Below are 27,559 nucleotides of genomic sequence, written 5' to 3' on the forward strand. Positions count from 1 at the left end.
TTTCATAGAGGCAATCGATTTAAGATAAGCAAGAGTGAAGTTGATTTTTTTGTAGTTTTCAAGCTTGTATTTCCAAGAAACTTCATGATCAATGGAATTATTAAGTGGATTAAACAGAATGGATAATGGTGTGTGAGGAGAAATCGAACCCATTTATTTGTTTTTAGATTTTCTTGCTTGTATTTCTTTGGAATTATCCGCTGTTAATTTCTAGCCCTTTGTACCGTGGTTTTGGTGTCTGATGCAGTCTCTGAGCGCGGCTGCAAAGCTCTTCTGAGAATCTGCGTTGTGGAAGCAGAAGTAGTTGTGTTTCTGGTAGGGCTGCCACAGGTACACAGGGAACTGATCAGGCATGGAGACCATGGGAGGAGCGCTCTCCTCGCTCACACCTGGGGAGAGAAACGCAAACATATCAAAGTGTTACTGTTTCAATACTTTTCCATGCATATCTCTCTGAGACACCACTGAACATTAGTTAAAAGGGGTTTCCCGTGGAGAAATGTTGATATTCCAGTCATAGACAAGAAGCAAAAGACAGAATTCAATAGTTAAAGTCCATTTGATTTGAGCTTTGATTAGCCAAGCATGTACTGTACTCAGAGAATTAAACTTTTGAAGCCAAACTAGCCAAATAACAAGTAACACATCTCTAGCAATTACATTTTTTCTTTTAAAATGACAGTTTCCCATTCAAGATAACATATTTTCGGGGTTTCAATTCCACATTTTATTTTTACAATATAGTTTCCCAATATAGTTTTTAATCAAATGCTAAAGATGCATGGTTTGTGCTATTTAGTTGTATGTGTGTACTTTGGTTGCACAATTGTTTGGTAGGACCAAGTATTCTTACTATTATTTTTTGGTTTGTTTTGGTTTGGTTTGTCTCTGCTTCCAGCCCTCTACCATTCTGACTATTTAGATTACTTTTAACTTCCAAGGTAGTGGCATAAACAGCCACTGGAGGAAGAAAAAAATGTGCAATTTCTGTAGAACTGATGTGGGCGACCATCTGTGGTAATACATACCACACATCATAGATAGGCGTGGACAAGACAGTGGTTACTTTCTGAAGTAAGCCATGGGCGTTATTGGGTGTGTAACCTGGCTAACAGTGTCCAGATGTGAGAAGTTCATGTTTATTCCAAGTTTTTTTTTTAATGTATATATGGTATGGTGATTTTTGTGCAGACCTTGTCAATTAACTTTCCGCCACACTCACCACTCGGGTCGGGGAAGAACCTATCTGCCAGTGCAGTGTATTGATCCTCAGACGTCAGCACAGCGCCTCCTGCTGGAAGCAGCCTGACCTTCGGGCTTGCTCCATTCAGAAAGGTCTGGGGAGAACGTTATAACATTGTTAACTGATTATTTTTGCAAATATTTCTGATTTCTGAAATCATGTTTTGATGAAAATTAGATGAATCAAACCCTGTCATATTCTAGTGATTTTATTTATAGTGAAATGGTATAGTGGATAGGCTACTCCGTTGAGTGGATGGCAGAGAATAATTCAAACTAGCCTCATAGCCACTAAGCAAAGCACTGACTGTCAACTCACATCATAGTTTTCGTGGCTCTCCAGGCTGTAATCAGCTCGCACCAGCATGTAGCGCTCCTTCCATTTCTTCAGTTCAGCAGAGTAGTGGGTCACCACCTCTTCATACAGAACCTTCCCTGGTTCTGTGTGCTGCTACAGGGAAACACAGAGCCATCACACACCAGTCTTCTACCTGCCTCCCACCATGTAATCCCCAAGTTCAGGTTTGTAGTGCGGTAGGGTGTCCCTGTCCCCACTGAAGTTAATCATTCTGGAGTGCTGGCTAGCAGTTCTAAAACATTTAACTGGAGTAAGAATAAAAAGGTCCTGCCTCTTACCCTGTGTTTCAGGAGCTGTGTCTGGACTGTCCTTTGCTGCTCCATCTCATCATATAACTGCCTGAAGAATGCCACTGCGTACTGACGCCTGTAGTGGGGGCTGAAGTTCTTCAACTCTGCTTCGGCTCGTCCTAGAAGTAAAGAAACAAAACCTGTAAGTTCCCCTACAGTGAAAATGTTGGGTTAACATTTTCACTGTTCTGGAGTCCAAGGTTTTTCTTGTTGTTGTTGACATGGAACACGTCCAGCCCACTTGAGAAAGTCTGCACTCAGCACAATGAGTTAAAGTGCCTCCCTCTACTCCCTCCTACCTTTTAAAAACGTGTGCAGAAACCATGACAATTAAAGCCGATACCATAATTTATTTCCCATGTTGCATTCAGTTTAACTATCTGTTTATAAGCCAGGTCTGTCTTTTACAACACCCTTTGTTTCCTCTTAAAATATTACCGTGTTTCTTGTTTAGTTAATGGACACATTAGGTATGTATTGTATTGTACTGGAAAGAATGCTGGTCATCCATGGTTTCCTGGTAAAGGGTTTCATTTATACTGAAAATGTCTTGACAAGAAAACAATGACAGGCTAGTAGCTGGTGTAATTCTGTTTTGGTATGGTATGATCCAGCAGATTGAAAATGTGTTTATATGCAGTTTGTTTTTCAATGACCAGTGGATTCCATAAAGTGAAAGTGAGTTGCACACACACACACACACACACACAACTCAGAATTAGCATGGAAATTGTAGTTCAGAGAAGCCACAAGTTTATTGACAACACTAGTGGAACACAGCATTCTGAGACCACAACTGACAACCCTAGTCACTATTTACAAAATAACAAATCTTCCAACTGACTATTTTCGCCACGTTACATTTTCCTTTCAATAGTTAGTTCTGCATTAGTGACTGTTTACTAAGCACAACATTTGCCAAACCTTTTTTTTTTTTCTGGACACAAATGTTGTTACCAAGTGGAATTCAGGATATGGAATTTGGCTTGTTGTCTGGAGAACTAAGCTGTACTCCAAACTGTCTGTGCAGTGATGCTTAGCACTCACTTCACAGCTCCTCATACCCTTGAAATATTTACCAACAACTGGTTTATACAATCTGTAAGAAAATATATGGCAAGAAGAATTTAAACAAAAATTTGTGGGCCAGCCTTTATTGACCAGTAATCCTTAAAACACTCATATACAACAATTAAAACTGACAGACAAAAGGGCTTTTTTTTTTAAAAAACCACAAATATACAAGGCTTGAATTCAGAGAACATCCTTCTGACAGTTTTTTTGATGAGTGAATTAGTTAAATGTTTTACCCTCGAATTGGTGTTTGACAATAAGCTAATTGAACCCTTCCCTCATCTGAAAATGCTACTTTGAAAAGAGCCATGTGGGTCAAACTAGCTTAATATCCAAGAATGTGCCTTCCAGTGTGACCTTGATGGCTGTAACTGTGGTTGTTAAGCTGCAAGCTGTCCAAACGTGTTTACTGGTTGCTCCCTCTTTGATAAGATAAGAGGTTTTTCATGCAGCTTATACTGGAGACTAGGTTATAAATACATACATTAACATGTAAGTTCAACCTCGCCAACTAAATACAGCCACAACAGCATGTATAGCTTCAAGTAAATTGTGTCTCAAGACCCATTTCAATACACTGGATTACTGCACTGTATAGTTTTTATTGTATTGCTTTATTTATATTTACCGTATGCATTTTTTATGTATTTTATTACAAATGTAAAGCGCTTTAGGATTTATTTTAATGAAAGGCGCTATACAAAATAAATATATTATTATTATTGTTAATAAATATATTATACATTGTTATACTGTATCATACAGCATCAGTATGTATATTACCCATATTGTTTAAATTATAAATAACATCAAGCAATTATTATCTGGCTAGCCACAGTTCCATCAAAACAGTCTGAAGTTTTGTTTTTTTAAAGTACCCTATCTACATCTGCAAGCCACTCAGAACACAGGAAAGACAATGACATAATGGAATATTCTGCCATAGACATTCCAGAAATGTATAAGCTAATTATTACCAGTATTGTATGTCACAAAAAACTAAAACAAATATTTGATTTTGTTGCATATAGTGTATTAGCAAAATATAGTTTGTGCATATTGTTTATATTAGAAAAACTTTAAAATATTATAATTCATTTTTTCTTCTTATGATTATTTCTAATATTCCATCTGTCTTCACGGAGGGTATTTTGAAATATTTGTCCTGTTTTTTTTGTTTTTGTTTTGTTTGTTTTCAGTGCCTTTTATGATAAACAACACAACATTTGCCAATTTTTTATTACAATACTTAAAAACAAAATCAACAAAACCAACACCAAGCACCACAAAGCAAAGCATAATTAGTTCTACTGACACTGCAGAAAATGTAAGAGGAGTTCCTCTCTGTTCCTTCTGGGCTCTTGTCAAACCCACACAAGACACTGAAGTGCCGATGCTGAAATACCCTGGGCTATAATGGCAGTCTGCCTGGGCTACTGTCTCCTCTCTCAGGAAATCAAGTTGAAAATTGAATACGAAGGAATCTTTTCAGTTTTGGAAAAGTCCAAAATGAAGAATGTGAATTTTAAAACGCGGTACAAAATAAAATTATTTATCGACATTATGGCTGCAGGATAACCCACCATATTTTATCCAGTCGAGTTTTCCCTGGGATGTCGTATACACCACATCCAGGCTGCTGATCTAATATATGGGTGTATACAGTTTGTAACACTGTTATACCCCCTCCTGCAGCAATCCCATAAGCAGGCAGTTGCTAAAAGGACACTCAGCAGTACATGAGCAAAAGTAGCAGAGGCAGAAATAGGAAGGTAACAACCAGTAAAGAAAGGTTTAGAGAATAGAAAGGTTTCCAGGAGTGCAGTTCAAAGAGTAATCTGATTGATTCTTCGTATATTGGTTATCACTAAATTTGCTGAGTGGCCTTGACTCCCAGACTGGAAACCTGGCACCTCTTCTCAACTCATCAAAGATGGCTGAATGATTTTCTTTCAGATTTTATGAAGCCACAATCCTTCACATAAAGGTACTTGTACCTTCTTATAGTATGAAGACTGGATGCCTCCCCCCCAGCATCTTGTTTTACAGCTGAGGTGGGACTGAGGAATAGGAAGGTTCCACACTGTGCAGTTTACAGTTCAATATAGGCCCAGCTTTTTCTTACAAGAAAAGAGTAATAAAGAATTTGTTATTTAAGCTAAAATGCAGGAATGCTAGGATTAAGACTGCTTTTTCCTGTCCAGCATTCCATCACTGTGAGAGCATTAATGGCACCACTGTGTGTTTCATTGGCAGGGAAGGGCCAACAGGGTGAGAAAGAAGGACTTTACCACAATGTGGTGTTATTTCAGATAAGCTCAAATAAAATGGTTACCCCCTACCGTGTACATACATCTAATAGGTATGGACGCAACCTGGAGAATTCCACTGGTATGGAGAATTCCACTGGTTCAATCCTGATACTTAACTCTGCAGGTGAGGCAAATAGTAGAGCGATCTTAATGTGTGTCAACCTGCACTTTGTATTAAACTCTGCTATACATTTTAAGACACAGCATAACAAAACTCTACCCGACACAGCACCACATTTAAATTGTTTACTGGTAATAGCTGAAACTGTCTCATACTGTTTAGCAGCGAGTGTGCGTACACAGAATGATTGTGACCAACGAGAAACGAGGAAACACAAAATTAGAATTTGCATATGACCACAGGGAAATGTGTATGATCTAAGCGTGCAATGCTATTTTGTCTGAAGTCAGTGGTTAAACTGTCTTTCATCTTTTGAATACAGTACTGCAAGTAGTTTGCATGCATTTAGTGCCTAATCTATGCAAATGCATTATGCTGCTCTCTAAGTTCAATGGCACATTCTACAAGTTCAAATTGAGCATGTCTTTAAAACACACACAAACAATAAAATGCTGTATTACAAATGATATACTTATACGTTTAATTATTTTGTATTATAAAAGATATCCAATTCAGTGTGCACTGGCCTCTTGAAAATAAGATAGTTGGCATATGAAGGGCTTTTACCAGTGAGGGGAAGTTTTACTAAACAAAAAACACATAAGACCTGCTACAAACACTAATGCAGCCTGAGCGCTTTGGCTATCCTGTCATGATGGTCTGTGAGCTCAGTGTCTGGGCTACTTGCTTTGTAGTGGAGCACTCTCTCAGGGAGAGAGACACTCAGCAAACAGAGCAGAATTTCCAGAGGGGCAGGCTGAACTAGACATGCAGGCAGAGCGGGGTCCCTCCTGTTGCTTAGAGACAGTATACAGTTAAAAAGCAATACAAAGAACTTTGACATACTAGCAGACTTACATTCCATGTTGGGTTTCCAAAAATAAAACTGTAACTTCAGCAGGCTGTAAAAAGTAACCAGATTACAGTATTGCTCGTTCGGATATTCTTTATTTTTCGAAAAAGTAATTAAAAAGTAATAAAAGCTATTACATAGACGCAGCATTTCCAGCAAGTTGGGCACTGTTTAAGCGAGCCAGTTCAGAATGATGTGCTTGCCTTTTTTCTGTCCCATGAGATTCTGACTCCCACTAAAGCAGGACAACGCTTATTTTTTACCCAGATGGCTTTCTCTAGAGATCACTATGCATGCGTGCTCACGATCTGATTTGTTGACTTCTTTGCTGTCTAAAACTTTTAAATAGAGGCTTGAGTTGCTGTGTTGATCCTGTGTTTTATTTTATATATTAAATCTCACATATCACACAGAGCTCTTTTTCATTTGCCATTTTTTAAACTGTCGTGCAGTTTCTGGTGAGGCCGTAAATAAGTGCAAGGTATTTTTGTCATTTCTGCCGAATATGAACATCTGATTTTTGTATCTGAATACATGTCAAAATATATTCAGATATTTCAGCGTATTTTAATAAGCTTTAGAAGTGACTTTTGTTGGAGCACAGGTGGTACAGTATATGCAAAAATATGTCAAATATATGCTTCACCTCACAACCACCATATGTGTAGATATCATATACAACCAGGAACACCTGAATGCTTTGTTTTTTAGGTAAAGTAATAATTATTCTCTCTTCTTACCTGGACATCTAAAATGGCAAGGGCTTGAGTATTCATGCACTCTTCATACAATACCATTATTATTATTTATTTCTTAGCAGACACCCTTATCCAGGGCGACTTACAATTGTTACAAGATATCACATTATACAGATATCACATTATTTTTACATACAGTTATCCATTTATACAGTTGGGTTTTTACTGGAGCAATCTAGGTAAAGTACCTTGCTCAAGGGTACAGCAGCAGTGTCCCCCACCTGGGATTGAACCCATGACCCTCCGGTCAAGAGTCCAAAGCCCTAACCACTACTCCACACTGCTACCATTAAAAACATTATGTCACACACTTCCATCACCACGAAGTTTAGTGTGAGATGTGGAGGCAGTATGTCTTTTATGGTACTGTATATACAGAACTGTAGACTGATAGCAGTCCTAAAAGCTGTCACTAAATAATGAGGAAGAAAAAGATATGTGATAATGGTCCAAACATTTCCGGAGCTGCTATTAGAAGTTCCAGTGGGTAATATAAAGTTTATGAGGAGCCTTTTTATTGTGATTCTAAAGGTTACATCACTTTTTATTTCTGCATTAACATCTCCTTTATGAGAGCGCGTAACACCGATTCACAAAAATATGTGCGAGCAGACAGGTTTAATATTTTTATCATAAAGTTCTTATAGTTGTATTAACCTAATATTTTTATCATAAAGTTCTTATAGTTGTATTAACCTAAAGTTATATTCAATTATAGGAAAAACACTCCTAGAGTCTGCGAAAGCGGGGGCGGAAGATGACTCAACGTTGGACAACACTGTTAACGACTTAGGAACGGAAACAGATATGAGTATGGAGAGTACTTCACAAAAGACTAGTTCAAGATCTGCAGTTAGCAAAGACATGGAACTCCAGGTTTGTGTCTGCGGCTGGAGCAAGGCAACAATGGTTCAGTGCCACATGAACTTCTTTGGTCAGCATTTGATTTTTTCAGTGTACCGATGACAATAACAAATTTAGTGAATGCCTACTTTGGAGATTTGCAATTTAGTTTTTCAACTTCAGAATTCAGCACAACACGGCAATGCCTAGAAGTTGGAATAATGGCAGGATGCACCATTTCTCCACTGGCTTTTACCATGGCAATGGAAGTAATCATTAGGGCATCAAAATGGGTAGTAAGAGGAGAGCGCTTGGCTTCTGGAATGAGACTACCACCAATTCGAGCATACATGGATGACATGACAACCATGACTACAACAATAGCCTGCACTAATCGGTTATTGGGCAAATTAACCAATAACAGTGAATGGGCAAGAATGCAATTCAAGCCCACTAAATCAAGGAGCATCTCTATAATTAAAGGTAAAGTAATAGATAAAACATTCTTCATTAATGGTGAGGCAATACCAACAGTGTCTGAGAAGCCAGTGAAGAGTCTTGGGAGATGGTACGACTGGGATCTAAAGGACACAGTTTGTGTGGGAGAAGTTAGACAACAAGCAGTGGAAGGGTTGAAGAGCATAGACAGCAGCGCTTTACCAGGCAAACTAAAACTTTGGTGCTTTCAGTTTGGTCGAGGTTGCTGTGGCCACTGACTGTATATGAGGTTTCTTTGACAACAGTAGAGAAGCTGGAAGCTTTAATCAGTTCATACATCAGGAAATGGTTGGGAGTTCCACGCTGCCTCAGTAAAGTGGGACTTTATGGTAAAGGAATACTGCAGCTACCAGTCTCCGCTCTAACCGAGGAGTTCAAGTGCACCAAGGTCAGACTGGAAATGACATTAGTAGAGTCATGCGACAAATGCATAAGGGAGGCAGCACCTGTGTTGAAAACTGGAAGAAAGTGGGCGGCAAAGAAAGCTGTGGAGGATGCAAAGGCTGCCCTTCAAATTGGTGATATCATGGGGCAAGTTCAGCATGGAAGAGGGGGTATTTGTCTCAGTTCAGCTCCTCCTACATTATTATTATTATTATTTGTTTATTTAGCAGACGCCTTTATCCAAGGTGACTTACAGAGACTAGGGTGTGTGAACTATGCATCAGCTGCAGAGTCACTTACAACTACGTCTCATCCGAAAGACGGAGCACAAGGAGGTTAAGTGACTTGCTCAGGGTCACACAATGAGTCAGTGGCTGAGGTGGGATTTGAACCGGGGACCTCCTGGCTACAAGCCCTTTTCTTTAACCACTGGACCACACAGCCTCCTACATGGCACAAGGCATACCCCAGCTCAACGAAGGAAGCTGGTAGTCAACGAGGTGCAAAAGGAGGAGGAGAGGATGAGGTGTATAAAGGCCATATCCCAGGCCAAGCAGGGAGAATGGATGAGATGGGAGAGTGTGGAACAACGCAAGATTGGCTGGCAAGACCTATGGTCAATGGAACAGAGCAGGCTCAGTTTCCTCATCAGGTCAACATATGATGTTCTCCCATCACCACAGAACCTAAACCTCTGGGTATGAGAGGATCCCTCATGTCCTTTATGTTCATCACCTGCAACATTAAGGCACATTTTGACAGGATGTAAGGTGGCTCTTAGCCAAGGACGGTTTAGTTGGCGCCACGACCAGGTGCTGCGATGTTTGGACTTAGCATTGGAAGACAAGCGTAACATGACCAATAAGTTGCCACCTGTTCCATCAAAGCATTACACACAAAAGACAACATTCCTCCGCCCAGAAGAGAAAACCACCAAGAAAAGGTGTTAAAACTAATCCTCGCCCAGGACAACTGGAAGCTGCTAGAGACTGGAAAATGCAGATGTTGGTCAACGGCTTATTTTTCCACCTGAGATTGCCACCACTAAACTTCGACCAGATATTGTCTTGTGGTCTGGATCAGCACGCCTTGTTCACCTGGTAGAGTGAACAGTGCCATGGGAGGATGCTGTAGATGAGGTGTATGAGAGGAAAAAACTGTGGTATGCTCAACTAGCCACTGAAGCGGAACAGCGAGGATGGAGAGTCCGGGTTTACCCAGTGGAAGTGGGTTGTCGAGGATTTGTGGCACACTCTACAACCCGGTTTCTCAGAGACGTCGGATTCAGTGGCCAAGAGTTGTGTCACACAGTGAAGAACTTATCTGAAGCAGCAGAGAGGAGCAGCAACTTGTTGTGGTTGAGACGGAAAGATTCTGGCTGGGGATCTCAAGCACAATAAAAAGAAAGAAACGCTGATGTACAGGTAAGTAAGCTGGGCTGAGTTGAGTGGGGGATGGAGGGGGGTAATGCTGGGATGCCAGAATCACCGTCAAGCCCTCTTGAGGTGTTGTGGGCTAGTCGACAAAACACCGAGGATGGAAGGTGCCCACTTGAAGACCCCAGAGATGTACCCTACTTAGCTCAATCCAGAAGGTTGTCATGCTGATGCGCTGGGGAGACCGCACTGTGGTTGATCCCCAGAGCCAGCATCGCAGCCGTTGTGTGTGCTGATGCGCTAGGGAGGCAATAAGCTGATCCCTGGAGCCAGCATTATACTTCAGCCATCAACACCAGACAGAAGGATATCTACATCATCATATAGAAGGAAGAGCAAATGGATGGAGGCACAGATGGATCACATTAGTTTACTGTAAAGCTACGACTTAGCTGGAGTTCAAATCAGCATGAAGTTTTAACATCTATTCTCCTGTAATGGAAATCATCAAAATGTGTAATATTAAGCTACCACTATTTAAATGTCAACATACTGGCTCGCAGCCCAAGAATAATGAACTCAATCTGAGAGCAGGTTTTAAAATGTTGAGCCCTAGAATCACGTGACAGGATCAACCTCCCAAGAGCAGTGTCGTTTCTGTGGCTGGCAGCATATTGACCTCAGTTGAACCTGTTTGTTTCTATGTTGTAAGGCTGTATGAGTGTCAAGTGCCTTTTTACAAATTCCAGAAATACCAAGCACTGGTCAGACCACTAGTTACAGTTGGTCATGGTAGTTTTAAGAAACACAAATGCTGCCTCATTTAAGAACTAGATACTTAATTCAGACACCAAAAACAACTTCAGTTGCTGTAAAACTGCTGATGCCTAGGGAGTCCACACTGTGGGTGATTCCTGGAGCCAGCATTGCAGCCGTTGTGTGTGCTGATGCGCCAGGGAGGCAAAATAGTCTGATCCCTGGAGCCAGCATTACACTTCAGCCATCAACACCAGGCAGAAGGATATCTACATCATCAGGTGGAAGGAAACGCAGATGGATCACATTAGTTTACAGTAAAAGAAGCTAGGTCTTAGTTGGTGCTTATCTTGGCGAGAGCTGAGTCCAATATCAGCACGAAGTTTTAACACCTACTTTCATGTAATGGATATCATAGTCCAGAGGGGTAATTAACAAGAAACTAATAAAGAAGTTGTTTTTTATTTGTTTGTTTTTTAACTGCTGCTAGTCACATGCCAACCAGCAGCTGGTAGAATTTCCAGCAGGGTAGTTTGTTTGTTTTCTTGTCAACAGGCTGCCCCTGTGAACAAGGTGCTGTGTCTCAGGGAAAGCAGCAGGCAATCGAACTGTTTACTGAAAAGATGACTAAATAAATCTATCCCCCAGGCACATATTCGGGGGCGTGACAGGGTTAGGATCCAAGGCTTAGGCTGGATTTGGAAAAGTAATGTGTTTTGCAAATTTCCACTCTGGGAAATGAATTAGCATTCCCAAATGGTATTTCTCCAGCCTGGCTCCCTCTGTAGTCTCTCTCTCTCTCAATTCCTTTAAAACTGGGACTATAGAATCTACAGGCACAGCAATGCTCACTTCCACGCTCACTTCCCTTAGTCTGCACTACCTCCGAGTTCAATATTTCCTCCAGCAATGCTGTACATTCAAATATACTTCAAAGTTTCAGGTTTATCCTTTACAGAGCACATTTTAAATCCACTAAGATATTATAATTATTGCGTGTAACTGATTTTCCTCTCTCCATGAAATGTGGATTGAATTAACATGAAAATAATGTTTTTTTTGGCATCTCAGCCTTATACTGAGATAGAGATGAGATAACAGCTGACAAAAGGACATATGTATGATGTCATGGTAGGACATTGTCCAGGAACTGATAATCTAATATTCCTTACACTTGGGTTGCATTAAGTGATGTCAGTGATGTAAAGAGCACTCAACAATGTTATCTCAGGAAACGAGACAGCACTGAAATGTCATGCTGGATATCGTAACCCATATCTGGAGTGGTTTGATTCTGCCTCCTCCCCTCTGCTCTGCAGCTGTATCTCCCTCTCAGGGGTGCTCAGGGGTCCCATCAAAATGGCCTTGGTTCAACACTCACGGCTGTCTGAGGCCTCAGCTCAGAAGCAGTTTTCATTTCATTTTTTGGTTCTTTTTCGAAAAGGTTTTCCACAAAAGAAAAAGGGAAATGCTACACAAAGAAGATAGTAACAATGTATAATATCTAACAACTGAAAACAGTAGATGTCTGCATTACAGCACAATGGAACAAATATTGCACATGGCTCTGAAACAAAGCATGGCACTACAGCAGTTTATTAGTGTGTATTGGTTCATACTACTGGTGTGTCAAAATATGAAAATGGGAACTTGGTATGTTGTACCATATGGCTGCTGTAGAGCCACTACATTGAAGAAGTATTTAGATAATAACCATATTTTAACTTAGAATGTTAAGCATGGCAGCCTAACATCAACATTGATACAAGTTAGTACGGGTGTATGTATCTGTTGCTCTGCAGAATTCAAGTTTACTGGTAATGCTAAATACTTATTTCCAGTCTTTAAACCCTTGGATGCTTGCTGCCAAATTCTCACCTAATCATTTTATATGGCGAGAATACAAACATTTGATAGACCATTGATGACTGTGTTGAGTGCATCAGGAGCCCCCAAATCTCTCTTTAAATGTTGGACTAAATTGAGCTGCATGTATAGTTTTGATTCATGACAGGCTACCGGTATGTATGATATCAGAGGCTGCAGTGGCTTTTCTGCTTGAAGGAAAGCAACATTGCAACGGAAAGTAGACTCAACCAGGATATAACTAGAATACAGGCCCCCTTGGTAGACACTGACACGTGGAGACAGACTCTGTTACTCCATTACAGAGCTTGCCAGCATTCCACATGATCCTTCACAAGGAAGAAATGTAGTACAGCTACATAGTTAAACATATTTTAGTTTTCTGCCAAAATATTGGGGCTGAACCCATCCTGAATACATGAGATCACTGTTTTTATGTAATTCAGTTTCCATGAAAACAAACAGCACAGTCTATAAAATGACGTAAACCACCAATAGACAAAGTTCATCCTACCAGTAATAAAACTGTGCGGGCACAAACAGAGGGACCTCATAATCGAGCAACAACGCACAGTACCCGAAAGGATAACAATATATTTATAAAATCAAGAGTTTATTGGATAGTAACCAAATGCAATCTGAAATGTCTACAGGAGGCTGGGGGTGTATGATAAACGTTTGTTGGAGATTGTGTTCCCCATGTACAGTGTAACAGACAGAGGGACACATGGACACAATTAGCGGATAAGGGTCCACGTTCTTTTGGATGAGGAGCCTAATAAAAACTAGGCAGATCAATAAATCCAAGTGTTAATTTGCTGCACACCACTATTGCTATAGACTCCTAGCTCTTTGGTAGAGAAGCTCTTCGGTTGGCTGGCACACTAATAGACTAGCTGTCTATTATACTAACTAGATAAGTGAGGCTGTGTGGTCCAGTGGTTAAAGAAAAGGGCTTATAACCAGGAGTCAGTGTGACTTGCTCAGTCACACTGACTCATTGTGTGACTCTGAGCAAGTCACTTAACCTCCTTGTGCTCCGTCTTTCGGGTGAGATGTAATTGTAAGTGACTCTTCAGCTGATGCATAGTTCACACACCCTAGTCTCTGTAAGTTGCCTTGGATAAAGGCGTCTGCTAAATAAACAAATAACAATAATAATATTGCAGTTAATACAGCAGTGATTCTATAGTGCAGCTTAATGTTCTGCATTTATAAATCTTAATCAAATGCTATGAAAGGTCTTTTGTGAAGTAAGTCCTACAGGAATTCTGCAGAGTGCACAGCCACCCAATCCCTGTGCATATATTAGCCTGTGCCTTGAGATCAAGCTCAAATTACAGCGAACATGACATCATTCAGTGAAGGAATCATTTAGTATCTTGACCTGATTAATTCCACATTTCAGATACTTTTTGGAAGCGGATTACAGAAGGGTGTGTCTGTTTGCTTCTTCTGTAAACACTGTTTTCTGGGTTACACCTTTGCACTCATCCTGTCTTGACAAAATCTGAAGTTGCATTAAAAAGCAGGAGACTGCCTTGAATGGCTTGGTATTCATAACAGTATTTAGCCGTTACCTAGTGTAGTCTCTTTGTTTGGTATCTCTCATTTTCATAGACACAACTGAATTCATTTTTTGGTAATTTGTCATCTTCTGTTCTTCTTGTACTCTATACTTTGCCAAAATCAACTCCTGCTTGAAAAGGCCAGTGCATTTGCTAAATACTGGTCCTGGATTGCCAGCAGCTGTACATTTTACAGATTATGACAACAAGACATCTTGTTTGAGCAAAGCAAGTGTTAGAATTTGTCACTGTAATAAAGTTCCTGATGAGTGAAGAGCGCAGTTCTTTCCCTGAATATGAAAGTGACAGATCAACCCTTCACCTTACAATTGTTTCACAAAATACACCATGGAGGGTACAGTAATGCTAGTGAGGGACCCTGATAAAAATGCTCCCTTTGGTTCCACAAAACATAACTGCAAGGCTGATTAAATTTAATATGCCAACAGGAATAGCTTCCAAAAGGGGATAGAGTTCAGTTTGACATCCAGCCCAGAACTAATTATATAGCTTCGCAGTGGAAGAAAATGGTAATGAAACAGCTTGGCAAACCCAAATACTCAGCTGGTGTGGATCTGAACATGGCAACAGAATCAGAAAAAAAAGATTATCAAAAACACACACACACACACACACACACATATATATATATATATATATATATATATATATATATATATATATATATATATATATAGTGATTTATTTATTTGAATTGCGTAGGATCTGGTTATAAACAAAGAACAGACTGAAATGGCTGCTTAATTAAGAAATACAAAAGTTAAATATTTTGTAACATGCAGCAGAATAAGAATTTACTGTGGTGCTCTTTAGACGACTACATATTTCTATACAACTAACTGAGTAAAATACAGGTTGTGTATAAAATATCAGGCAGGTTAAGGATCTGGCTGACAGACAACAAGATTCAAAGACTACCACTACAGGTCTTTCCCTGTAGCCTACATAATATTGTCAGTTATTATCTATGCAGTGACATCGACATACCATCCACTTACCACACACTTTCCATCCTTTGGATATCAATTATGTTTCTTAGCAGCAAATCTGTACTAGCTACAGTTCACTAAAGAAGCAAAGTTATATTTGATCTAAACTCGAGCTAGCATGAAGTGCAAATCGAGGGTTGAAAAGCATTACCAGACCAACAGGATGCTGAGAGTGTATTAACAGTATAGTGATGCATTTCATTTTTTATAATCTACATTAACTTACAGGCTGGTGGTTTGAAAAATGTACAGCTATGCCAGAATTCAGTAAATGTTTAAAAGATACAAATACATAAAAAGGGAGCAAACTGTGGCTTCATGAACACAATGGTCCCATATTAATATATTGTATATACAACAAATGATGAGGGGTTGGAGCACACCCTGTGGTGTTTATGAAAAGCGCATTGCTCATGCTATGCTCTGTATAGAGTGGATCCCTTCAATCTATTTTACAACATATTTTTTATTCATCAGGGTCATAAGTCAGCTAGGGTATAAAACTAAGAAAAAACATTTGTCAGGTTTCAGGTGAGAAAGGGAATTTTTCATAGGGCATCCAGATCGTGCAACATCGCTGCAGCTTGTCTGTGCCGACTAACAGCCATTCATTTCAGTCAGAGCCTTAGTGAGTTAGAACCCGTCAAGTGTGAATAAAGATGTCAAAACAAACAGAATTGTGTTCAAAATATATACTTTTGCAATACAATACAACAAGACACAGCAAAGGTAAAGTAATGTGTTTCTTGTAAATACTCCTGGGTATTCTGTAACCCATTAAGAGATATTCACAAGCAAATTAAATGGTTTTCTTTTCTTGCAGTGCTGTTCCTGGCAATGATGATCAGACCCCTCGTCAGAAAGCTGTTTAATAGCCGCCCAACATAAATCCTGGATGCACAACAACTTGCTGGCGTCAGCAGACTGGCTTGTCTAAAAGCTCTCTTCTCTTAATACCTTTTGGTAATAGATATATTTTGAGAAACTGATATAGAACATGTTGCATTTTGTTCTAAATATAATTTCTAACAGACTCCAACAACATGTTTATTTATTTATTTTTTTATTATTATTCTCAGAGGTTCTGGCCCTGTGCCTTTTTTTTTACTTGGGGTTTGCTGACATATGCATTTATAAACTACATCCAGCTATATGATCACAAGCACTATGTCTAAATTTTATTTGAACTGTATGGTTTTATTTTATTTTTTTGGCAGTATGACTCTTCCAATATGGGCTATTACAACCACCAGCCACACAGCGAGAGCTACAGGACAAGGAAGAGAGGAATTCATTTTTTCCATTGCTGGACATATCAGCCAATAATCTAAACTTGCCAGACTTCCTCCTAGATTTTCTGGATAGATTGCTTCTCATGGGGTTTCAAAGCGCAGGATTGTGATAATATATGTGCCACAGCAACTCTTTTAGATATGCTGCCCCCTACCTGTCAGAGAACAAATGTGTTATTATTATTTTGATTATTATTTAAGACAGATTTTTCTATTGACAACCCTCCCTAAAAATATCAGATATCTTGTTGAACACTTCAACAATCAATGAGAAAAAAAAGGATTTACAGTACTGGGTATGGTAGTCATGGTTGTTTTTCTGCTATTTCCACTGGCAGTGAGATTGTGGGCTGTATGTGTAAGCTACCACGTGACTGCACTGTAGTGAAAGGGTGAAATTATTATTTGGGTTGTATGTAAACCTAATCGTTTTCAAATTAAATAGCTTAGTCAGTGCAATGGGAGTCCCCAATATTCTGGGCATGTTGCCTGCATGCTACTATAGCCATGCATGCAAACCAAATGAACCCTAACTAAATAAAACAAACATAATTTTTGTCATTTATCATGGATATTGAGGATACGTACTGAAAATGAAACATCAGCCCCTTGATAATATCGTGTTTCAATATAAGCGCATGTCTTAGTTGCTTCTGGCCAGCTACTCAAGAAACTTCTTTAGAACTGCAAAGCCATGCCAACCTGCTGTAATCCTATGCGCCAACTTTCACAGAACAAGCAAAGACCGCATCAATTTATACAGAAAACAAATCCAAAACTTCACTCTAACTATATACTAAACTAAAAAAAAAGAGAACTTACACTACTATCCAGCTATAAACAATGACAAAATATGCCCACAAAATCACAATCTTGCCAATTTGTTCGTGTCTTTTTTTCTGTGAAATGGACATAATACAGAAGAAAAATCCTCAGGAATTATAACACTAGTCATTCTGCGAATTACAGTATAGCATGTATATTATTCAACAAGTTAAAATGTATTTCTGATATTCTCAAATCAAAAGCGATAATACAATCATCAATCAGTGAATGACAACAAAATATTAGTACTCAGTTTGTGACAGGTGGATGTGTTTCTGGAAATAGTACAGATTTCAATAGTGTGTAATGAACTAAGAAGTAGTTTGCATTACTTACCCCTTATGTAGTTGCATTTATTTGCATCCAGAAGGCTGGAAGAAGATCCTCCCATTGTGTAATAAAAACCTGCTAGTTGTCTCTCAGAAATTAATTACTGCTCTGGTCGTTTTAATTACTCCAAGAGACCTGTCGATATACAGCACGCTCCTGTGTGACTCGCAGTTACTGACTAGTGGAGAGAGGCTTGCTTAGTGTTTACTGTGGGCGCTCTCTCTATCTCTGCAATATGTCATAAACTTCCTCAAACTCAGCAGCACCGCCTTCGGTAATAATCCGCCCATGCAATGGGAACTGGGTTTAAATTAAGCAGCTTCTGTATATATATATATATATATATATATATATATATATATATATATATATATATATATATATATATATATATATATATATATATATATATGGGTTTGGGTTTTGTTTAAATAGACCGTGGAAAATGTGAACGCTAGACTGTCTTCCTACTTGTTGAAACGGGGCATCATAACCAATCCAGAAATTAGACTTTATGCTGGGGAAAATTAATCTCTCTCTCTCTCTCTCTCTCTCTCTCTCTCTCTCTCTCTCTCTCTCTCTCTCTCTCTCTCTCTCTCTCTCTCTCTCTCTCTCTCTCTCTCTCTCTCTCTCTCTCTCTCTCTCTCTCTCTCTCTCTCTCCTACTACGACTACTAAAGCAGTTCAGCAAACACATTGTAAACACTAGAAGAAAAAAACCTGTCCTTGTTTTGATGCGTTTGTTTATATTGTAGGAAACTATAATGGTATTATAATAATTCAACAACCAATTAATTATGTCAATAGACACAATAACTCAAAATGATCAATGATGAGACGGCATGAACTCTTTCCACCTGCCGCTGGTTTTCAGCAAGTCCACTGCAAATTACTCATTACAATGTATTCTACACTACTGCATTACCTCTTCATGACAAAAACGGAAATATCCTTGCCTGATATTAATAACAACAAAACACTACAGTGTGTACACAATGAATGAGTTCTTGATATGCCAAAAAGTGTCTCTCTGCTGATTTTTTAAAATGTTTTGACAAAGTTATGCTTTGATGACAAACGGTATATTTTGTTTACAAACATCTTTTACCTGTACATTAAATTCATAGCTGCAGTAATGCTTTGATAGCTCAATAAACACCATACAAACAACAATTATTTCACACAAAGAAAGGAAATTAGAAGCTTTGTTTAATGTTTTTTTTTTCTTTCTTTCAAAAAACTGTTAAGTGGGAAATATATTGTGATGGTAAACTATATTTAGGTCACGTGGTCTGCATGGTCTGGTTGCAAACCAGACCTACAGGTTTCTCTGACCATAATTATGAATAATCTCGGACTACTTTACCTTAGGTAGTCCAAGTTTTTTTTTTATTATTATTATTATTTTTTAATATGTATATCCCCTGCCTTTTATTTATTATTTTTAATATGTATATCCCCTGCCATTGTCTAGATGAAGACATTTCTGAGTCAACATAAGACCTAGGAGTTTATGTTGACTCAGAAATGTCTTCATCTAGACAATGTGGGGAAGCTATAAAAAAGGCTAACAAGATGCTTGGATATATTGTGAGAAGTGTTGAATTTAAATCAAGGGAAGTAATGTTAAAACTCTAAAATGCATTAGTAAGACCTCACCTAGAATATTGTGTTCAGTTCTGGTCACCTCGTTACAAAAAGGATATTGCTTCTCTAGAAAGAGTGCAAAGAAGAGCGACCAGAATTATCCCGGGTTTAAAAGGCATGTTGTATGCAGACAGGCTAAAAGAATTGAATCTATTCAGTCTTGAACAAAGAAGACTACGCGGCGATCTGATTCAAACATTCAAAATCCTAAAAGGTATAGACAATGTCAACCCGGGGGACTTCTTTGACTTGAAAAAAGAAAAAAGGACCAGGGGTCATAAATGGAGATTAGATAAAGGGGCATTCAGAACAGAAAATAGGAGGCACTTTTTTACACAGAGAATTGTGAGGGTCTGGAACCAACTCCCCAGTAATGTTGTTGAAGCTGACACCCTGGGATCCTTCAAGAAGCTGCTTGATGAGATTCTGGGATCAATAAGCTACTAACAACCAAACGAGCAAGATGGGCTGAATGGCCTCCTCTCGTTTGTAAACTTTCTTATGTTCTTCTTATGTTCTTATACTACAGAAGAAGGCAGGCTACTGTTGAAAGGTCACAATATCACATGTCTTTTCAAGAACTAGGAACCAAAAGGCCATGACAAAAAGCAGCAGTACTAAAAACCTTCTCTCATTTCTTATGTCATGTGACTTTATTTTCACTTTGATTTGGTGAAAGTAGTCTGGTGTGCAGCAAAGTGTTTCTCAAGTTTACGTGAGGCTCATGTACCCGCTGCTGCAGGAAGTGAATCACTAGCGTTGTGGAAGGACACATAAGCTTCCCCGGGTCAACGAGAAAATAAAGTGCAAAACGATCAGTGGCTTGCCAGAAAGATGTTATGCTAAATAACTCACATAAAACTCTAATTTACTGTAGGTGTATTTTTTTTTTACACGTAGGCTATATGTAAGTAACCCCTTCTCATGCTGCTGAATTTACCCCCGTAAGAAGAGGCGATCATGTAAGTAATAAAATACATTCAATCCGTCTGTATTTTTTTCTCTGAAAAATATCAATATTTAAACACCGAAAAAGCAAGATAGTCAAAGCAATAAAACAACAATAACAAAAACCTTTATGAATCTACTCTGTTTACATTAAATGATCTGTTGAAATAAAACAAAACACGAGGTTAATCCTCTGAGCACACGAGTCCCAGCAGGACCCAGGCGTGCAGGACACGAGCTTGCATTCTTACACCTTGTGTCTGTAATTGTGATTCAGGATTGAGACGCTACAAGAACAGAGCTAGAATGCTGCGGTTACAACAAACTTGATGCGTTACTATAACCAGTGTGGATCATGTTTATGAGGAATTTAGAACACTAGAGAGTTCTTAAATCTCACAAAACCACGTTGCAATTTTCAAACCTTTTTAAAAAGAAGCCCTGTTTTTTCGCTTGACTCGTGAGTACTGAATATTTATCTCCCTCCGTTTCCCAAACTCCATTGCGGAGCCATAGCTCGCCATATTGAAATTGTAATTCGCAGGGAAGCTTTAGGAAGTACCTTGGATACAAACACTGACAATGTAAGTACTTAACAGACAATGAGCAGCCACGACGGTTCACATTGACTGCGGATGCTTGTTGTTCGCCTAAAATAAAAAAATAAATAAAAAGAAAAAAGAATGGAAATTTGCTATGGTGAAAAATGGAGACTTAACCGTGTAAATGTTACAAGAAGGCTGCAATTGTAGGCTAGCGTTGTCAAATAAATAATAAGAAAAATATGTAAATTTAAAGTCGAGAAGGTATATAACGTACATTGTTTAAATGCCATTGTTACATATATAGTTGAGGTAAATATGTGATGGTTTTTTAAGCAGAAACTAGATTTAGGCAGTTTTTGTCTTGGACGTGTTTCTCAGCTGGCAGTGAAAGCAATGGCAATGTGGTTGTCAATAAACCCCACACACAAAGGATATGGTGAGAACTAGATTTCACTGAGTAAAATAAAATTGATTTAAAATCTTGGAAAAGATAAGAGATCGAGGTGTATTACTATTTTAGAATAATTCGTTTAACCCACAATGTATAGGTATCGTGCATTTGTGTGTGTGTTTTTTTAAAACGGGTTAAATGGATAACACAGATTGCGAAACGGTCGTATAGTTATAATAAAAACAGTTATTTATCAAACGATCCACGAGACTAATGATAGGCTATTCGTTAACATGATAATATAAATAATACTGAAGGATTAAAAGTGCAAGGCTTTGGTTAATATACACGAAATCAAAATCCGAGAAAAAGCAGGCTGGAAATGGTAAAATAGAATTACCCTATTTCAAAAAAATAACAATGCGACCTAGTATATTTATAAATTCATTGTGTAAAACGTTGCAAAATAAACCAACTTTATTGTGTACATAACGTGTTTTGTTTTGGTAATTCAATTAAACAGCAGACGAGAAACGAATGTCTATTTTTAACGAGGCATTTACAGAATTGTAACAACCGCCGTGCTTGTATGCACTACTGTAGCCTACTATAATCAACACACTTTTTGCGTCTAAAACGGTCTAAATTAAACTGCAAAAATGCGTCTGAATTATTTCCAGAAATGTTTGTGTTTTTAGTTGCATGAATTAATATTGAGAACATTGCAGTGTGGGAGCACACATTTTGTTCTTCCTTTTATATACTGATATTTGAACGCCCAGACCTTGTTAAGAGCAGTGATATAACTAGCACAGCTCGGACCAGATCCAGAACAGTCACAAAAAAAGTAAATGTCAATCAAGTGTTGATTAACAGTATCTAGACACTGTCAGTAAGCCCCAGTAAAATATGGCGTAAATAGTAATTAATTCAGAGCTGACAAAAGTAGTTACAAAGCGATGCATTGGATGTAAAATAAATGTTAACTTGTTTATTATCACAGTTTGCTGACCATCACTAGAGCCTGCTGATGTTGTAAGTTACCATACATAGCACTTTTTCCAGCAAAATATGGGTAACAGCATGTCATTGAGCCATCCTCCTTTTGAAAGACATTTACCAACCTTAGCCTAGGTATAGTATGATTAGGCTAATTGGTAATTATGAATTACTGTTCTATCTATATCTAGGTATCCATCTCTTATTATTATTATTATTATTATTATTATTATTATTATTATTATTATTATTATTATTATTATATTTTTGTTTCACACACATCTGAAGCATTGATGTTTGTTGGCATTGTGACAGTGACCTGCTATAACTCAGCTGCTGTGCTTTTTCTCCCCAGTTCTGTAATAATGACTCAGACTGTGCAGACTAATGGGGTACAGCCCCTAAGTAAGACATGGGAACTCAGTCTGTATGAACTACAGAGGACTCCCCAGGTAAGAACCAGCCTAGCAGAGACCAGGGGGTTCTGTGTGTGTGTGTGTGTGTGTGTGTGTGTGTGTGTGTGTGTGTGTATAATATATTACAAAAATGTGTTCCTACTTTTGCTGTGTTTAATAATAAAGTGGAAAGAAATTAAACAATTTAATTTAAACTATTTACCATGTACTTTTAATAATCAAAGTACATTTTAGATTGAGTGACTGGAATGTTCAGCTGTGTTCTTGAAAAACACTTGTGATACAACGGTTACAGTATTCTTTACCACAATTGTTGAGAATATCCGAACCTGTCTGATATGACACTGAGGGCTGCTCTGTTTGTTTGTAATGCGGTGCCTGTTATGCATGGATGCTGACCTGTCTTCGCACATTACTTGTTCCATCCGTCTGTACGTCTGTCACTTTGAGGTTTAGGGCAGCTCTATTTAAAATGAAAATAAACTACTATTAATGAAAGTCAATCTGTGTTCCCACATTGCTTGCAGGAGGCGATCACAGACGGGCTGGAGATTGCCGTCTCCCCGAGAAGCCTCCACAGTGAGCTGATGTGTCCGATCTGCTTGGATATGCTGAAGAACACCATGACCACCAAGGAGTGCCTGCACCGCTTCTGTGCCGACTGCATCATCACAGCTCTGCGCAGCGGGTACAGACTGTTCGTTGGGCCTGTTGTAAAATGATTCTAGTGAACAAATTAAAAGGAGAGATGCTGAGGGCTGGCTACTATAGCCATTATACATTAAATAGAACAGGTGCAAAGTACCTACTTGTCCTCCAGCCTTCCCTAACTGTAAACACTAGAAGGAGCTTTAAGAGCTATGAACATCTGACTGGAATCGGCATTGACAGTATTTACCCAAATGAATGGGTATCGACACAACTGTCCCATTCTACTTATGTTTCTGTGTAGATATAGGCACTATCCACATGCATATAAAATATTACCATCTTTTATATATTAGGAGAAATAAGCAGTAAAAAAACTGGAAACCCTCTTATTTTCCGTATTCAAGAAGCAAATTATTTAGTAAATACAGACTGATCTTAATTAAACTCAGCATACCTGTATTTGTTATATATTTTCAGTGTTTGAATCTGTGTATTGTGTATTAATGTATGATCTCTTCAGTATAACTGGGTTGTTTTTGTACATGTAAAATATTTTTCTGGTCAGATAAAATTTTCTACATGAAGAGCTCTTGCGTGTTTTAGGAACAAGGAGTGCCCGACGTGCCGAAAGAAGCTAGTGTCGAAGCGCTCTCTGCGCCCTGACCCGAACTTCGACGCGCTGATCAGCAAGATCTACCCGAGCAGAGACGAGTACGAGGCTCACCAGGAGCGCGTCCTTGCCCGGATCAGCAAACACAACAACCAGCAGGCGTTGAGCCACAGCATTGAGGAGGGCCTCAAGATCCAGGCTCTGAACCGGTCAGACAGGGGCCTTCACTTCATTAGCAGCACATTTTTAGGATTTAGGATTACATTATTTGTACCACCAGTAATGTAGGACAGATATATAATTATATAGAATAGAGCAATAGGATTAGCAGATCAGGAGCCCATTGATAAATTGGAAAGGGAACTAATGGTTTAAACACACAGATAAACAATTGTTCATAGAGCTGTAATAGTATGCTTGTAATACTCCAGCATACATGAAAGTTGTATACCCTTCATCAACTCTATGCAGGCTCCAGAGAGGGAAGAAGCACCAGATTGAGAATGGCAGTGGGGCGGAGGACAATGGTGACAGCTCTCACTGCAGCAATGCCTCGGTACACAGCAATCAGGAGGCAGGGCCCAGCATCAAGCGGACAAAGACCTCGGACGACTCGGGCCTCGACATGGACAACACCACTGAGAACGTGGCAGGGGACCTGGCGCTGGATGGGGCCAGTGAGATTGAGCTTGTTTTTCGGCCACACCCCACACTGATGGAGAAGGATGATGTCACGCAGACCAGGTGAGGGGTCAGTGATCTTACAGCCATTGCCAAATTCCTTGAGCGGCAGTTTGGTCTCAGGCTGAAGTTCTGATGGCATCATAAATTGGTTTTGGGGGTCAGACAAAAGTACTGAAGAGACGGGATACTGGATTTAAATCCCAGTGAAACACACTTGAAATCTACATTTTACAAGAAGCATTTCGAATTTTGGATACAGTATCCCTAAATCTTCAAACCTTTGCTTTTAATCCTAGACAACGGAGCATGAAAGTAAAATTAATATTGTTTCCCTTAATGAAATAAAGGTTCTCTTAAAAGACCCTTTTAAACTTTAGTCATTTCATGCTCCTTAGTCTTTAACAATAGAACATTTCTTAAGTAACCCTTTTCAGTATTCGGTTTGTACCCAGGTACATTAAGACATCGGGAAACGCCACAGTGGACCACCTCTCCAAATACCTGGCAGTACGGCTGGCCTTGGAGGAGCTTCGCAAGAGCGGGGAAGCCAACCCCATTAATGTGGAGGCAGCGAGTGAGAAGCAGTACACTATCTACATTCCTACCGCCAATGGCCAATTCACAGTGAGTGTGGCATGGGCTGGAGGGCAGATTCATTTTGCTGTGCATTATTGCCAAAAACATATATATATATATTTTCTGTATTCCAGAAACTTTTTGCTTTTGCTTGATTTCAGAACCTGGTGAGAGTTTTTGTGGGGTTTATAAACACATCCATTCAGTGATATTTGTACTTCTAAAGTACTAGGTAGTAATCCGTTCTATTAGAACCTTTTTCCAGAACGCATTTCACAATCCGCAAAGTTGAGTGTGGTTGCAGGTAAACAGGTACACAGGCAACACACTTCATAAGTTTGCCAAGTTATTTTTATTCGTTGTCTGTTGCTGATGTTGAAACAGTGGTTTAAAAGCAGACATGCAATCAGGAAGCACAACAGCTTCACGTTTCGTCTGGAAGAGCCGTGCTGTTTCTGAAACTTGCATCTTTTTGTTCCTCCCAGGTGCTGAACGGGTCCTTCTCGTTGGAGTTGGTCAGTGAGAAGTACTGGAAGGTCAACAAACCAATGGAGCTGTACTTCGCACCCACTAAGGAGCACAAATAGTTACAGGACTCAGAATGGACTGAGAACTTTCTTATTAATATGTTGATGTCTCTGCTGGATTTCCTGGCTCCAGAGAGCTATTGCTGCTTTTTTTTATGATTTAGTTTTTGTACAGGAGTCCCATAGATATCCTATCTGTTTTAAGGAAGCATTTGCATCCTTTAAAAAAGTATAATCCTCCACTATAAATCAATTTTGAAGTTGCCAGAAAAACATTTAATAACCTTTATTCAGTAACCCAATCTCCCAAAATGATTTCAGAAAAATTGCGAATTTGTGCATGAAAAAGCTGAGGGTCAGAGGCACTTGCTACAGTCTGGATACACGCAGACAGAATACCCCTTATAGCTCAGCAAGTGCTCCTCATTCCTGACCACAATATCCAGTTTTTCAGTCCCAAGCCTTTTTAAAGCCAAGTATGCTGAATTGTTAGTGGTTTTCTTATGTGGATTAAGTCCTCTGGGGCCCCCACCCCTGAAACAACCATGAAATGCTCACAGCACATACAGTTATTGTAGAGGAAGCAGGCATTTACATTTTTGATGCAGCAGTTTCAGAGGAATGCATTTAGGCCAAAATTATTAGGCATATAACCTGACAAGAAAACCCTGTTAAGCTTTTTTTTTTTGTCAGTTACTTTAATAATATAGAATAAAAGGAACTACATGTAAACTACTGGTTCTTTTTCATGTTTTGTGAATGTGTGTGACTGAATTCAGTTATTTTTTCTTCAGGAAAACAGGTTTCAGGAGATTTGTAATTAAATTGCCACTTGTTTTCTCACGAAGTGAAAAATTGAATGCAATTCAACACTAGGAGACACTGAATGCAGTGTTTGTTTATCTACGAACTGGAGTATTTGTTGTACAGGAAACAAACCATAACACAGTTAACAGGTTGTACATGATCAATGTGGTATGTAAAAACAGGGACGCTGCATACTCTGATGACAAAATTAAAGAAAAAAAAGTTTTTTTTTTTATTTTCCTCTTCCATTTCCATGTTGGATTTGTATTTTTCAATTAGGACAAAATTGTGTGGTATGATGCATTAATAATTCCCCAACACATCTGGCTTGTTATTTCAAACTAATCCCTTTTGGAATAAATACATGGTATCTGCAATATGACTCTGAAGTATCTGTTCTCGGTTTCTGTCTCTTGTGATGGGTTACACACACTGGTGTTAACTAGCCTACACCTGCTAAATTTGTATTTTAAAACTTCCTCTACAGCAGGTATGAGTTTCAGTATTAACACCCCCCAAAAAATACCCCCCTTTATTTGCAACTTACTGATTTTAATTTTTAAAAAAGGCATTCCTTTGTGTGGGCTTTTATCATTGTTGGTTTCTGATTTTATGTATATATATATATATATATATATATATATATATATATATATACATAGAGATATAGATACACTGCCATGTTCAAGTATGAACCGTTTCTGCTGGATTTGTAATTTCCATGTTTTCTTTACTTGCTTCCTACAAATCTTTCACTCCTGTGCACCAGGAGCAAACTTCAACCCTTGGCTACTGTAAATCTTGGGAATGCTGTAGTTTAATATGCACCGGGCATTCATCGAGTACACAGCTATTAAATCACCTGCTGCAAGTCTGGCCATTTTATTTAACTTGTGCTGTAAAAGTAACCTTTCCACGTCCTTAGTGTGATTTTGAATACAGTGTAGGTTAAAGTTTGACAAAACTGGTGAGTGAAGAACATCAACCTGTTACTGCATATACA

General features: G+C 38.8%; 2 protein-coding genes across 7 annotated transcripts in view; one reads left to right on the top strand and one right to left on the bottom strand.

Annotated features, from left to right (window-relative positions):
* The window catches only part of LOC117417259 (protein Niban 1-like), a 30,019-nt gene extending 12,046 nt beyond the window's left edge, over positions 1–17,973 (bottom strand). Inside the window, exons 1-5 of one of the 2 annotated variants that reach the window (XM_034029251.3) lie at positions 17,763–17,973; positions 1,879–2,009; positions 1,562–1,690; positions 1,223–1,337; positions 225–389 (exon numbers count right to left, since the gene is read on the bottom strand). In XM_034029251.3, the coding sequence (XP_033885142.3) occupies positions 225–389; positions 1,223–1,337; positions 1,562–1,690; positions 1,879–2,009; positions 17,763–17,817 (595 nt within the window). In that variant the 5' untranslated portion in view covers positions 17,818–17,973. Of the gene's footprint in view, positions 1–224; positions 390–1,222; positions 1,338–1,561; positions 1,694–1,878; positions 2,010–17,762 lie in introns of both variants that reach the window. The other variant, XM_034029250.3, reaches the window with a different exon arrangement.
* A 2,140-nt stretch (positions 17,974–20,113) lies between these two features.
* Positions 20,114–26,933, top strand: LOC117417443 (E3 ubiquitin-protein ligase RING2). 5 transcript variants are annotated; one of them, XM_059034825.1, is made up of 7 exons: positions 20,114–20,364; positions 22,641–22,737; positions 23,229–23,389; positions 23,956–24,171; positions 24,434–24,706; positions 25,099–25,270; positions 25,708–26,933. In XM_059034825.1, exons 2-7 carry the CDS (start codon positions 22,651–22,653, stop codon positions 25,807–25,809), a joined length of 1,011 nt encoding a protein of 336 aa, XP_058890808.1. In that variant the 5' UTR covers positions 20,114–20,364; positions 22,641–22,650; the 3' UTR covers positions 25,810–26,933. The 5 variants fall into 5 exon arrangements, with proteins under 5 accessions (XP_058890808.1, XP_033885490.1, XP_033885489.1 ...); XM_034029599.3 differs by having other exon boundaries at positions 20,117–20,364; positions 25,081–25,270; XM_034029598.3 differs by lacking the exon at positions 20,114–20,364 and adding an exon at positions 20,491–20,810 and having other exon boundaries at positions 25,081–25,270.
* Positions 26,934–27,559: the final 626 nt, after the last annotated feature.

Source organism: Acipenser ruthenus, chromosome 12 (assembly GCF_902713425.1).
Source record: "Acipenser ruthenus chromosome 12, fAciRut3.2 maternal haplotype, whole genome shotgun sequence".
Classification (NCBI taxonomy): Eukaryota; Metazoa; Chordata; class Actinopteri; order Acipenseriformes; family Acipenseridae; genus Acipenser; species Acipenser ruthenus.

Excerpts from the sequence above, each read along its gene's own strand:
- LOC117417443 (XM_034029599.3), top strand. The coding sequence starts at position 22,651 with ATGACTCAGACTGTGCAGACTAATGGGGTACAGCCCCTAAGTAAGACA. Across the intron at positions 23,390-23,955 it reads ATCACAGCTCTGCGCAGCGG|GAACAAGGAGTGCCCGACGT; the intron begins GTACAGACTGTT and ends TGCGTGTTTTAG. Across the intron at positions 24,172-24,433 it reads AAGATCCAGGCTCTGAACCG|GCTCCAGAGAGGGAAGAAGC; the intron begins GTCAGACAGGGG and ends AACTCTATGCAG.